This window comes from Lonchura striata, chromosome 8 (assembly GCF_050655825.1).
Source record: "Lonchura striata isolate lonStrDom1 chromosome 8, ASM5065582v1, whole genome shotgun sequence".
Lineage (NCBI taxonomy): Eukaryota > Metazoa > Chordata > Aves > Passeriformes > Estrildidae > Lonchura > Lonchura striata.
In genome coordinates, this window is record NC_140710.1 from 24,254,210 (window position 1) to 24,267,316 (window position 13,107).

The 13,107-nt window shown below is 43.5% G+C and overlaps 1 protein-coding gene across 2 annotated transcripts in view; it reads left to right on the forward strand.

Annotated features, from left to right (window-relative positions):
• Positions 1-13,107, forward strand: part of C8H1orf21 (chromosome 8 C1orf21 homolog) — a 106,100-nt gene that overhangs the window by 62,475 nt on the left and 30,518 nt on the right. For both annotated transcript variants that reach the window (XM_021525127.4, XM_085586596.1), the window contains exon 3: positions 211-305. In XM_021525127.4, coding sequence (XP_021380802.1) covers positions 211-305 — 95 coding nt within the window. The remainder of the gene's footprint in view (positions 1-210; positions 306-13,107) is intronic.

Genomic DNA, 13,107 nt, shown 5'->3' on the forward strand with positions numbered 1-13,107 from the left:
ACTAGACCAGAGAGCTACTGCAATTCTTATTGAAACTTTAGGCAGGAGAAATTCCCTTTGTATTTGAAAATATATACATGTAATTTTTAGCTGCTTTGCTTAACTAGGGTCTATTCTAGTCAGCTGTTTTGGTTTTAGTTTGGTTTTTATCCCAGCTGCTGAACTACACTGGTTCAAAATTTTTTTTTCTTTTTTTTTCTTGGTGCTCAGATGAGTATAGGATCAAACCAGTGGAAGAGGTCAAATACATGAAAAATGGGGGAGAAGATGATCAGAAAATAGCAGCCAGGAACCAAGAAAACTTGGTAAGGATTGAACTTATCACTTCTCTAATGAACTAACGTGGCTCTGCTTTTGTAATGGGATATGCAGCGTGCAGCACCCTCCAGCTCCAGCTTATGTGCGGCAAGAGGATTTTCTCCAAAATGTCACAACTCCCTGCAAAGCTCTCATGGAAGGTGCAAAGTACAACTTTTTCCTGCTTGTCTTTCTGAATTAGACTCTACTTGATCTTGGAGTGAGTGCCTCCATGATTGTAAGTCACTCCCCTCCCTTGCAGATCCAAAAATACTCTTTATTTGGAAATGTGTGTGTCTGTGTTACAAACGAGCTGGAGTAAAACAGCACTTCTCTGCCATTAAGAAAATGACCTACTTATGTAGATACTTGCTGGTTTTCTGTATTTTAAAATTCCCAGGGAAGGCAGTTTGGAACAGAAAAAAAAATATTCGTAACACAGCAGTCACAAAAATCATGTGTGTTTCTTTTGCCCCGATTCGAGCACTTTGCCAGCTCGTAGTTCCATTAAGGGAAGGCAATCACAAATAAACTCTTAAGGCTGCTTGAAATAGCTAAGATGCTGTTGAAGCAGCTTAAAAATCACAGTTAAGTAATCTCTCGCTTTTCTGAAAAGTTGTTTCTTCTCTTCTAAAGCTGAAGGACATAGGTTTTCTTATGGGCTGGCTGAGGCTTTGACCAGTTGAAGTTTTCCAAGACATCCCAGAATTCTCATCGTTGGGTGAAGTTTTCACATCTGGTTCCACTCATTCAGTGCAGCTTTTCTTCCCATAGAATGATTGGGTTTTCACCCCTCCTTCTGTAGGTCCAGAGGGGAAACAGCAGCAGCAGATTCCAGTGGAACCATAACAATTATCATCAGCTGAGGATTTGCTTTTTGCCATTATTGGGCAGCTGTAGAAAAAGCCACTGTTTGGGATTTTTTACTTTTGATGAATATGTGAGCTCCAGCAACTCAGCTACTTTGTATTTCCTCTCCAAGACACACATACTTCCATTACACAACTACAGGTGCATTCCTGTAGCAAATGGAGATTATTTTGCTGCCCTATCCTGTGGCTGAGCAGCAGGCAATATGATTTCTTCTTCAACCTCTAGATCAGCCATTTGCTACCTGCACCTCCAATGGGTGGTGCAGCTTCAGCTTGGAGCAGGATTTAGAGGTTTTTAACAGATTGTTGGGGAGTCCTGTGCAGGGCCAAGAGTTGGAGTCAGTGATCCCTGTGAGTCCGTTCCAGCTCTGGATATACTGTGATTCTGTGGTAGATTTTCAACTGGCCTTCAGCTGTAGTTAAATGAGAGCATTTGCAGAAGGTCCCATGTCCCTGGACTGACAGTGAGGAAGAGCTCAGGAAAGCTCAGGTCTGCTGGGGTGACACACTTGCTGAAGGTCTATTCAAAACTAGCTCAAGCTATTTTGCACTTTGGCTGGTGCTAGCTGTCTTGTACTACCCAAGTGTTCACCTGATTAAATGTAGGAAGAGCACAGTGCTTCTTATTTTATTATTGGTGGGTCATGTTTGATGGGAGCAGTGAGTTTGTTGGAAAATGTAACAATAAGGATTTGGAAGGCTGGTGTAGCTCTTTTCTGTCATGTTTATCATGAGAAAAAAAGGCAATAACACAAGAAAGTCTTCAGCCAGACAGGATGGATGTGCCTTAAAACAAAAACTGTCTTGTCCACCAAAAAGTCTTTATTTTCCGTTTCCTCATCTTACTATAAGGAGATTACCTTGTCTGTAATATATGCAGCTTTTAAATCCTGGGAATTGTCAAGTCCTCATCACTTCTGGTTTTTTTAAGGGGTTTCACTATTCGAGTTCTCCTTAGTAGACATGTTTTAGCTCACTGCTTAGAAGAAGGGTTAAGCTGCCCATCACTGAGGCTTTAATTTCCTTAGTGTGTGAGAAGTTGGCAAGCGCTTACATAATCCCATCTTCTCATCAGCCATTTCCAGGCAACTGAAATTTTAGGAACAAGAAAAGGTGGTGGTGGGAGAATTGACTGGCCCTTTTTCCTCCTCTCTTGTTTCTTAACCCCAATTTCCTTATTGTCAAGGGCTGCAAATTCACATCCCCTTCAGAAACACAGCCCAGATGAGATGTGTAACCTCAGTGTCTCTGGGTGGGTTATCTTATCCCCTGATACTGGTGCTTGAATTATGTTATTCAGATGCCATTGGATTTTTCAATTCCATTATCATCTCTGTTACTTTTTTGAAGTCTTGCTAAAAAAAAAAAAAAAAATAGCTCAAGTGAAAATAAACCTGTTTCCCTTGTAGCTTAGGCTCTTTGATGTGCTGCCATCTCTGCCTTTGGTGCTGCAGTATTTCTGAGTCAGGGGGAAAGAAAGTCACATGAGTAGATGAAGAGAATGGGAGGACATGCAGTCCTCAGGGAAGCTGTCATTTCACACTGGGTGCTGAGGTCAGAGTCCCAGGCTTTGATTCTGCTTGAGGTAGAGCCAGAGAAGGGCTGGAACAAATGTGGGTATCTGTGGGAGAGTGAATCACCACCTTCTCAGCTTCAACCTGAGGCTTAAGCAGGGCTCCAAACTTGAGCAGGTCTGGCACGGTAAAGCAGAAATGCTCCTAAGACAGTGCCAGCAGGGATGGCTGTGCTAGGGCTGTCTGCCAGGGGAACCACAAGATGCTCCATGGGAAGACATTTTCTGCTGGAATCAAAGATCCCTTTGGATTAAAATGCAGGCTTTTGACAAGGGGAAAAGAAATAAGGAGACATAAACTAAGCTTGTTTTCCTGATGTTCCTTCCTATCCATAGGCCTGATTCACTTCTTTAGTCAGGTTGTTTCTCCAGTTCTTCACCTGCCACTGGGATCTCTCTGCTCCTGGTTTCATTCCAAGTACCTCTGGCACCTTCCAGAGCATTTCCACCTTCAAATCAAAGCCAGAGTCATTGCCCTTGAGCTGGCAGTCCCACATCCCATCCACATCCCAGCCTGCAGGGTGGGAATGGGATGTAGCAGGACTGGGCACTGCAGAGCTGGGGCTACACTGGGTGCTGTCACTGCAGCACCTGCTTTGGTGGCTGCTCAGCTAAACCAGCGCTGTTTGGAGTCAGAACAGTGAAGAACTAGTAGATAGGTGGAAGAAGAAAGTGATTTGCACTACGTATTACATATGTTTTAAAATCACAAGCATTGGTTTGTGCATATATATATTTACCCATATGTAAGAAAACGTGGGAGCTGTGCTAATTTTCAGGTGAGATGATGCATAGAAGGTAATGTGTGTGCTATTATTCCTAGAGGTAAATGAGCTGCTAGGATGGTTATTTGTGAGTTCAGAAGCAGAAGGCCTGGCTGGGATGGTTTATTGGGTTCCTGGGCTTTGTCTCCATGCCCAGCTTGGTGCCAATGTGCCACGTGTGGTGCTGAACTCCACCTTGTTTTAAAACTAAACTTCAGCTCCCCATGACTCCACAGTGGCTCCACAAAACCTCCCCTGCATTTCCCCATCTTCCTGGGGGAAGGTTTTATGCTAAGCCTTCTCCAAAACAAAGGGAGTTTTGCCAGCATTGAGTTTGCCACTTGGCAGATCTGGATGGGGTTTTTTTGACCCTAAGGATTACCCAGAGCTAAGGGTGGATTTGTCACTGTGAAAGCTAAAATGCCACAACTCAGACAGTATTAATATTTTACAAGCAGGTGTGACCAAAATAAATAACATATTAATAAAGACCTATTAATTTCTTGTTTGGAAGGGACTGTGTAGCTCTACACCATCATGTTAAATATGCAGTGTACAATTACATAACAGCCTTTTTAATTTAATTGTCCTCCTTTCCATATTCTCTCAGCACTCCTGGCTTCCCATTGTAAAATATTACTGCCAGAAAAGGTAAAATGAGAAGGTGTGTGCTATTTCTGCAGCTTAGCATTGCTTTGGCAAGCTTCAGGAGCCGGATCAGTTTTCCTCTGAACTGGGCTGTCATAGTACAGATATCCCTGAAAATACCAAATCCCTAAAGCTGCATTTCTTTTCTCTTGGGTAGTTATCTTGATATTTATTGCAGTTCAGGTTTTGGATGTGTTTATAACTTTTATTCATCATTTTCTGGGCTGCACTGGCATAAAAGGCCACTTACTGGGATTTTTATGCTTTGTTATCCAAACCCCCAGAACAATTAGATATAATCCTGTGTTTCATCCTGGAGCTCCGTAGTGAAATTGCATGTTAGAGCTTGAGATGAATTCCTGATGGAGCTGGGAGAAAATTGCCTCTCTGTTACTCTTGCTACCTCTCACTCCACCTTTAATAACAATGTTTTGCTTTTTGTTTTACCCAGTTTCCACAAATTTCCACTCCACTTACCTGCAAATGTGATTTTTGTCTCTCTTGAGCTTCTCAGCCCAGCTGCTGTTCTCCATTTGTCACCCAGCTCCACATTACTTGGAATTGCAAACCTCCCACCTCCCTAACTCTGTATTCAGCACCAGTTATCATTTTCTGCAGTGATTTGTTTAAAGTAGGCAGTAATATCTGATAGATGAAGTGTGTGAAATTAAAAGCCTGGCAGAAAATGCAGAGTGAAACACCTTAATAACCATATAAAATGTAATATGTGAGAGGGAAGACCCCTATTTAAATGTATATATTATGCACAAGATGTAAAATGAATGTTTTATATACATCAATCATACATATTTTTGATGTGCAGTGCAAAGATTGGTATATGCTGAATTCCACATCAATTTAGGAAAATACATTTAAATTCTATTACCAACCTGCCCAATCTAGGTGCTACAAAAACTAAATAAAAAAGAAATAAGCCAGCTAAAAGAAATAGAGTAACCACCGCTAAGTTTATCTGGGGTATTTGTGGTGTTTTCCTTTCTACAGATGTAAAATACCACAAGGGCAAATTTAAGCATGGAAATATAATTAATTTGGTACTTTAAAATACTTAAAGCCTGTGTTGCTTATTGTTGCTAGGTAAACCTTGAATTGCAGTGTTTTAAATGCATAACTGCATTTTTATTTCAGTACTGGTGCAGTACACTGGTGAAGAGCTTTGTAAAAACATATTAATGCATATTCCAGTACATACTAATGCATATCCCAGTGTGAAGATTGCTCTCTCTAATGTTCTAATTATTTATTTTAAACCATTGTGCCGTGGCAGGGTTTCAGAACACACCATTTCAGGATAGAACTTGCTCATGCTCTGCTTATAAGGGGAAAGAACACAAAAAATGCCCAAGAGCCTTCATGCCCTTAGAAAGAAGATGTTTTCCTGGGTTTTGTCTATCCTGAAGAGTTTGGGTGTGTTGAATCCTGTGCTGGCCCCTTGTTTCCTTTCCTTCCTGTGTGACATTCTCCAGGAGCCCTGTGCCACCAGCACAGGGTCAGCTCCAGTACAAGTGCTGGGAAAACTTCATCCTGTTGGTTCATTATCCACTGTAAAGGATGAATATCTAGAAATGTATTTTCTGTACATAAAGGAGAGGCTATTAATTTCTCTGTGTCTTGCCCCTCCCCTATTTTCCCATCTGCTTTCAGATCACAGAATCCCAAGTAGGTTTAGGTTGGAAGGAGTTTAAAACTCATCCAGTGCCAGCCCCTGCTGTGGGCAGGGACACTTTCCGCTGGCCCAGGTTGCTCCAAGCTCCATCCAAGCTGGCCTTGGGCACTTCCAGAGATGGAGCAACCTGTGCCAGGACCTCCCCACCCTCACAGGGAGGAGTTTCTGCTCAGTAACTCACCTAACCATGCACTCTGCGAAGCCATTTCCCCATGTCCTCTCACTCCAGGCCCTTGTCCAAATTCCCCTGGAGCCTCTTTAGGTATGGAATACCAGTACATATAGTGTAGCATATCTATTTATGTGTGTGTTTGTGTATTTATATATATACATACATATATATAAATAGCGTCAGCTTAATGAAATACTTGGAGATGTTGTTGGTTCTTGTGTTGGAATCCAGGCAGGGTGAAACCCACAAAAACAAACAGCAAAATGCAGCTTGGGTCATTGTGGGAGGGGAAAAAGAAGTTGAGATGCCCTTTTTCTCTGGTTCCTGGGGCGTAGGAGTGCTTAAAGGACAAAGTGAGCATCAGCAGATGTGCCTGGAGATGGGATAACGTGCAGAGGTTCCTGTGGTGTTCATCCATCCAGCTCCTGCGGTGCTGAGTTAGGAGAGGGCAGGGAATGGAGGGCTGCAAAGGCAGCCTGCTCCCCACACGTTTTCCCCCAGGGACAGGCAGCCACTTTGCCCAGGTGCTGTGTCAGCCAAAGCCCCGGGCCTGGGGCAGCTCCGTGGGAACAGGTCCCACAGGTTCCCACAGCCCAGCCTGGAGCTGCTCCGCATCTGGACTCTCAAACAAACCACAAAAACCAAAAGCTGCTGCTGCAAAAGTAAAGGGAAGGCAGGATTAAAGTGCAGAAGCAAGTAGGTGAAGGAGGGAGGTATGGAATACCGAGCTCCTTGTGCCCGAGGTGGCAGGGCCCACCCTGGGATACAGGAGGTGGGTGGGTGGGCAGCCCTGCCCCGGGCACCTGCGGGGGCACAGCTGCGGCTTCCTCCTGGCAGAGCTGCTCTGAGCACTGCTGGCACAGACAGGGCAGAGCAGGGGCCGGCCCCACTGGGGGAAGGTGCATTCCAGATCCGTGGAGGAAAACACCTTTGCAGTGTTGGATACCTGGTACCCCGTCCCTGAAAGTGTCCAAGGCCAGGTCAGATGGGACTTGGGGCAGCTGGTGTAGTGGAAGGTGTCCCTGCCCATGGCAGAGGGTGGGATTGGGATGAGCTTTAAGGTCCCTTCCAATGCAAACCTTTGTAAAATACTAAGAGAAGTCTGACATTCTACTTCTATAAGATGATACCTAGAAAAAACTCCCTGGGAATATACAGTTTTTTCCCTCCAGTCTTTGTTGACAGGACCTGGGTTGGCACATTTCACATTGCATGCCATCCAAGGTTCCCTTCCTCAGAGAAATGAGAACTACAGAATCATCCTTTGGATTTCTTTTTTTTCCCCAGAGTCTGGATCCTAAATGAATGCTGCCCTATCACTGCTGTCAGTACTAAGTAATTACAGCATTTCAATTTTCATAACCCAGCCTCTCCAGTGTTTTTTGCAGCTGGAATAGAAGTGCACAGAAAGGACATTGCTACTGGAGCCAGTTGTATTAAACACTGTGCAATTTGCTCATTTCCATATTGCTCATTTAATTTCAAATCTGCATTGATATTCTTCAAAGAATGGTTTCTCATAATGAATTTATGACAGTTTTAGCTCATTTCTCTTATGGGTCACTACATATTATAGAGACATCAAAGTAAATGATTGCACTGGGTATTAATATTCTTCTTCTGGATTCCATTAAAATGGTTCTGGTGAAGTATTCATTTTTTCCTCCAGTATTTAATTTTGAAAATTTAGAAGATAAATTAACATCATTAATAAATATTTTTAGCAAATCAGAAAATCATACAAAAGTTGTTGTGCTCCAGGTGCATTGCTTCAGACCAGACCCTGTTTCCTTCTTTCTGCTTTGTTGAATAAATCTGCACAGTGCCCTATGGAGAGGTAGAATGATGCGATTTTTCAAGTTCTTGATGAATGTGATTTTAAAGTAGAAAGCTTAAAAATATATGATGCTTTTTCTTTCAAAGTGTATTGAAATAACAGCGTCCAGGAGCAACATGTAATTGCAGGCTTGATGGTGGAGAAAATGTAGCAGTGATGGGCAGCTCTCAGGAACAAGGTTCAGGACCATCCCACTGCTCGTGGAAAGGATTCTTACAAAACCTTCAGAGACATTCCCACTGTCACTTGTGGAAGCAGATAATTTTCCATACAGGTTGTGTTGTTTCCGTGCCTGTATCATTTTAACAGGTGAGTTTCTGCCTGGGGTTTTCCCTCCCCTGCCTCTCTGGGAAAGCTGATGCTTTTGAGGAGAATGGGCACAGAGAGCATTTGGTGAAACAGGAGTCAGCAGTCATGGCAAGGTGGCAAGGTCTTGATTTAAGAGTTTCTTCCACGATTGTGAGGACCAGAACCTTCATATTCTTTTTTATTCTTTTTACTTTTTTTAAAGAACATGAGCGTCTCCACACTTGCAGAACTGAAGCTTTAAGAAAGATGAGCTGTAGGATTTTGCAAGCTGTCAGCAAGAGAAGCTCTCTGTACCCTCTGTTTGGTACTTGCTATTCAGCAATTGCCTAGTAGGTGTTAATTATTAACTCTGCTGTTTTGGAACAGAGGATGAGGCAAGATACAGGCAGAGTGGGTCATGCAGAAATACCTAAAATCATCAGAAGTCACTGATAGAGACTAAAGCTGTAAATCCAGGCATCTGCTATGGCCTGAGAGTCCCACTTTGGAGCACTCCTGGCCACTGGTGAGCTGTGATCTCCTGACCTCCTTGTGATAGTGGCAAAGTACTTCAGCCTTTCATATGTTCACATTTATTTTTAGATATGTGGTCTGCTCACACTTTCTTTTCAGGAACTCCTTGAGTCAGAGTGGTTGTAGTGGAAATGTAGTGTCTGGGATGTCCCTATCTGGTGAGGTACTAATTTCAGACTATTGTAGAGCATGGAGGTAACAACAAATTCATCCATTCATTAATTAGATGTTTACCCATACAGCCTTGGTGATCTCTCAGTTTCAGTGTAAATACAGTATTATTGCATCTGGAAAAGGGAGGGAGGGATGTGCCATTTTAGACCCCAAACCAAGACACCTGGGGAGGTGGTTAGTGGTGGCATTGGCAGTGCTGAGTCAACAGTTAGACTCGGGATCTTAGAGGGATTTTCCTGGTTCTGTGAATTTATTAATTTTGGTGTTTTGAAGCAGAGGTGAAGTCCTTGGTGGAGGGATGTGCCTTTCGGGGCTGGTTTCAGGTAGATCCTTTGCACAGTTGCTGTGTTTTGGCTGGAACTTGTTTATACTTCAGGTATTTTTTTCAGTAGAAAGTGTTTTCTTTTGCAAGCTTTCCTAACCGATGTCTTTGAAGGGCAGTTAAATGAGGTGAACTTGAAGCTGGTCAAATGAAAAATGTGAAGATCTCCAGCACCTAGTTTTGGGGATTTAACCATAAAATCTCCGATTTGAGTTGTAAGGGACCTTAAAGCAGTCCAGAGCCCAAAGAGGATTGTATGTTAGTGGGAGTTAAGTGACCATCCCAGGAAGAGGGGTAAGGAGGGAATGAGGGGTAAAGAAGGAAGGGAAAAATGTGACAAGAAAGGGAAAACAGAGCAGAAGCACCACTAGGAGAGGTGAGAAGAGACTCAGAGGGCTCTCTGCAGCACTGAACTTCTCTTCTTGCCATGAGCAGCGCATGATAGCAGTGTGTTGCATAATCCAGAGTTGTCATTATTTGACAATGTTCTAACTTGTATTTTCAAATGAATGTTTTCAGCTTTGAATTTGCCTCTATTTTTTTAAAAGCCCTGTTGCTCCACTGTTTTGGGATTAGAAAATCAGGAGCTCCCAGTCCACTTTGTACCATTATTGTTTTGAAATAACTTGGGTTTTGTCTCCTGTTTTACACCAAAAATGCCATTTTTCTCCAATGCAATCTACATGAGGCTTTTCTCATCACCTAAATTATTTTAGTTTGTTTTTTTTTTTTTTTTTCCCCTATTCATCCTGGTCATTTAGTAAGAAATGTTAAAAAATACCTTTATAGGCAACATAATCTAGAAGATCCAAGAGTGAGGAGTACTCTCAGGAGCACAAGTTGTAGCACTGTTTATTTAACTAAGCTTCAAGTAGACAATGTCTGTTGTGCTAAAGGAGCATGAAATGTAACTTTCCTGTTTCAATAGTCACTGGTTTGGTTAGCTTTCCATCTCTTAGGCAATTTTACGCTCACAGCATCTTTGAGAAGGAGCATTCCCGCCACTGCAAGCTGGAGTTTTGTGTTTGCTTGTTCCATATTTTGGTTGTACTTCACCACTAGATGTGGGAAGGTGGGAAGTGTTTCATGTTTGTCATGGAGAAAATGGTGTTTTGCTCAAAATTACTTGAAAGTGTGGTGAACATTTTTGAGTGGACTTCTTTTCTTCTTAATTCTTCCAAGGAAATGCATGGTCTGGGCAGGGGCTGGGCTACCCAGGCTTAGGCTTTTTGGGATGTGAGGGCACACATCAGCAGGAGAGATGTTGATTTAGTGGTGTCTTCTGTAGAGAAAGGGAAAGAGAGCTGCTGGGGAAGCTCATTAGCTGCATGAACAGGTCCTTTAGCTCTTCAGCTGTAATTGCTGTGTGCTCAGGGTGGCAGGATTGGCAGATCCAGGTTTCCCGAGGAGCTGGTGTGAACTCGGGATGCCTCATCAGCTGTGTGCATGTTCTGGGGGCTCTGGGAAGGGCACAGCAACCTCACCCCAGCCTGCCCAGGCTCTGTGCTGCTCTGTGCTGTGCAGCCGTGCTCACAGATGAGAGAGGGGATTTATCCCTGGTGGCAGATTAAAGCAGGATGGGTATTCAGCTCCCCCCGCCCTCCCAGGAAAAAGAGCTGGACTGCCTCTAGCTGAACTGGAGGTGCTTCAGCCACCTCCAGGAATAAAACAGGGAGTGTATCCATCCTTCTGCATTGTGTATTCCTACACCAGGGCTGGAAGGAGCTCAGCCTTGTCTGTTTTTCACTATAATTGAGCTTTTGGACCTTGGTTGTTTCCCTTTGATTTTGTGGATAGCCAAGACCAGCTGCTCTGCAGGCAGCTGGGAGACTCAAATGTGTGTTGGAAGGGATTTCTGCATTTCAGCTGGTGGAAAGAAGAGTAAGAAATTGGACTGGGAGGAGGGGAAACAATGCAAGAGTGTAATATTCAAGAGTTCAGAATTTTTTTAAGTAAGAAGTCAGGGATGGAAAGAAAATCTCTATGGAAATAAGTTTATGCCAGTAAAGGCAAGTACTTCAGTATTCTGAAAAGCTGAGCAGATAATTCAGACTCTTGTGCGTACAGAGTTTGGAATTACATATAGGTATAGTAAAAAAGTCTCATGAATAATTTCTAATAGAAAGCAGTGATTTATACAGATACCAAAGTAATACTGACCTAAGGTAATATGCAACTTCATGTTTGTTCCCACTGAGAAGAAAAGAAGAAAATCCCTTTTTTTTTTTTTTTTTTTTTTTTTTTTTCTCTTTCTTTAAATTGTTTGTTCCTTGCTCCTGGAAGAAGCAGTGTTGGAACTCAAACAGAGCTCTTGGTGCTCTGCTTTCATCTCCCACATTTGATCTGTGTGGACCAAGTGCTGCTCTATCTAATATGTAATCTTTCCATGGGATACCATCAAAGACAGGCAGCTTTAAAAAAAAATTAAGCCAACAGATAATCTCTGCATGGGAACACAAAGCCAGTGCTTCTTAATAAGGTAGTCATATTATAATTGTGTGTGTGTGTGTGTATGTATTTAAATGCAATTTTTATTGCAGCAGCACCTGAAGGCGAGTGTTGGGAATCAGGAGCAGCTGCTCTGCCTGCAAACACAGCAAGAATGGGCTCACATAGTACCAATGCTTCCCCAGAATTTTATCCAAACGGGTGCTTTTATTCCACAATCTTTGTTCTTCCAGGACAGTGAGCTGGGGGGAGTTGCAAAGCCCAGGATGTTAAAAAAAAAAAAAAAAAAAAAGGCACAACCTGGTGAGGGGAAAGTTTTGTGACACAGCAGGGGTGTTGTGCTGTCCTCTTCCCCCAGTATGGGCCTGCAAGAGAGAGGGACCTGGCACTAGGGTCTGGAGTGACAAAACTGAGGGTGAAGGGCCTTAAACTGCCAGAGGGCAGGGTCGGATTGGATATTAGGAAGAAATTCTTCCTGGCATGGGTTGCACAGAAAAACTTTGGCTGCCCCTGGATGCCTGGCAGTGTCCAAGGCCATGTTGGACAGGGCTTGGAGCAACCTGGGCTAGTGGAAAGTGTCCCTGCCCATGCCAGAGGATGGAATGAGATGGATTTTAAGGTGCCTTCCAACTCAAAACTCTGTGATTCTGTGGACATTTGGATGTTGAGCTTCATGGTGTGGAGGGGCAGTTTGGGAGGGAGTGCTATCAAGCCTTCCTTTTCCCTTGTTTTCTCACTTCCTGTAGCCTTTCAAAAAAACAAAGCTGCTGTGCAAGAGAGGAGGGACAGATTTGGCTTTCAGGTGTGGTGGAACACAGAGGGTGTTTTGCTTGGAGCAATGCTGGTAGTGTGGCACTTCTGCTGAAATGCTGTGAGTTTGCCAGATAACCCTTTCCTTTTCATGGAATCATGGAATCACAGACTGGTTTGGGTGGGAAGAGACTTTAAAGATTGTATAGTCCCACCCTTGCCTTGGGCAGGGGCACCTTCCACTATCCCTGGTTACTCCAAGCCCTGTCCAACCTGGCCTTGGGCACTTCCAGGGATGGGGTGTCAGCAACTTCTCTGGCATCAGCAACTTCTTTGTGGAGTTGGAGAGCTCATTTCCTTAGACAAGCAATCACCTGAGCTAGGCATAGGAAATCTCAGCCATTTCAGCTGACTGGTGGGGCTCTGAAATAACCAGCTTCAAGTTGCTTCAGAGTGTCTAAGAGTGAGTCAAGGTCAAAACGTGCCTTAGTTTTTTTTCATAAGGGCTTGGCTGCATTCACAGGTTTAGCAGCTTGTATATTTGTGGGATTTGTTGCTGTTGGAGATCTCCCGGCTCTCTAAGTCACTGCATCCTGCCCAGCTTTTCCAAAGAATAACATCCTCATGGGAACGCTGCCTCTGAAGTGTTTACACTCATTTCCTTCCTGGGGAAAACATCCAGCACTGAAACGGGCCTTGGGTGATGGCGAGGAGACGGTGGCACATCTTTCCAGAGTACAG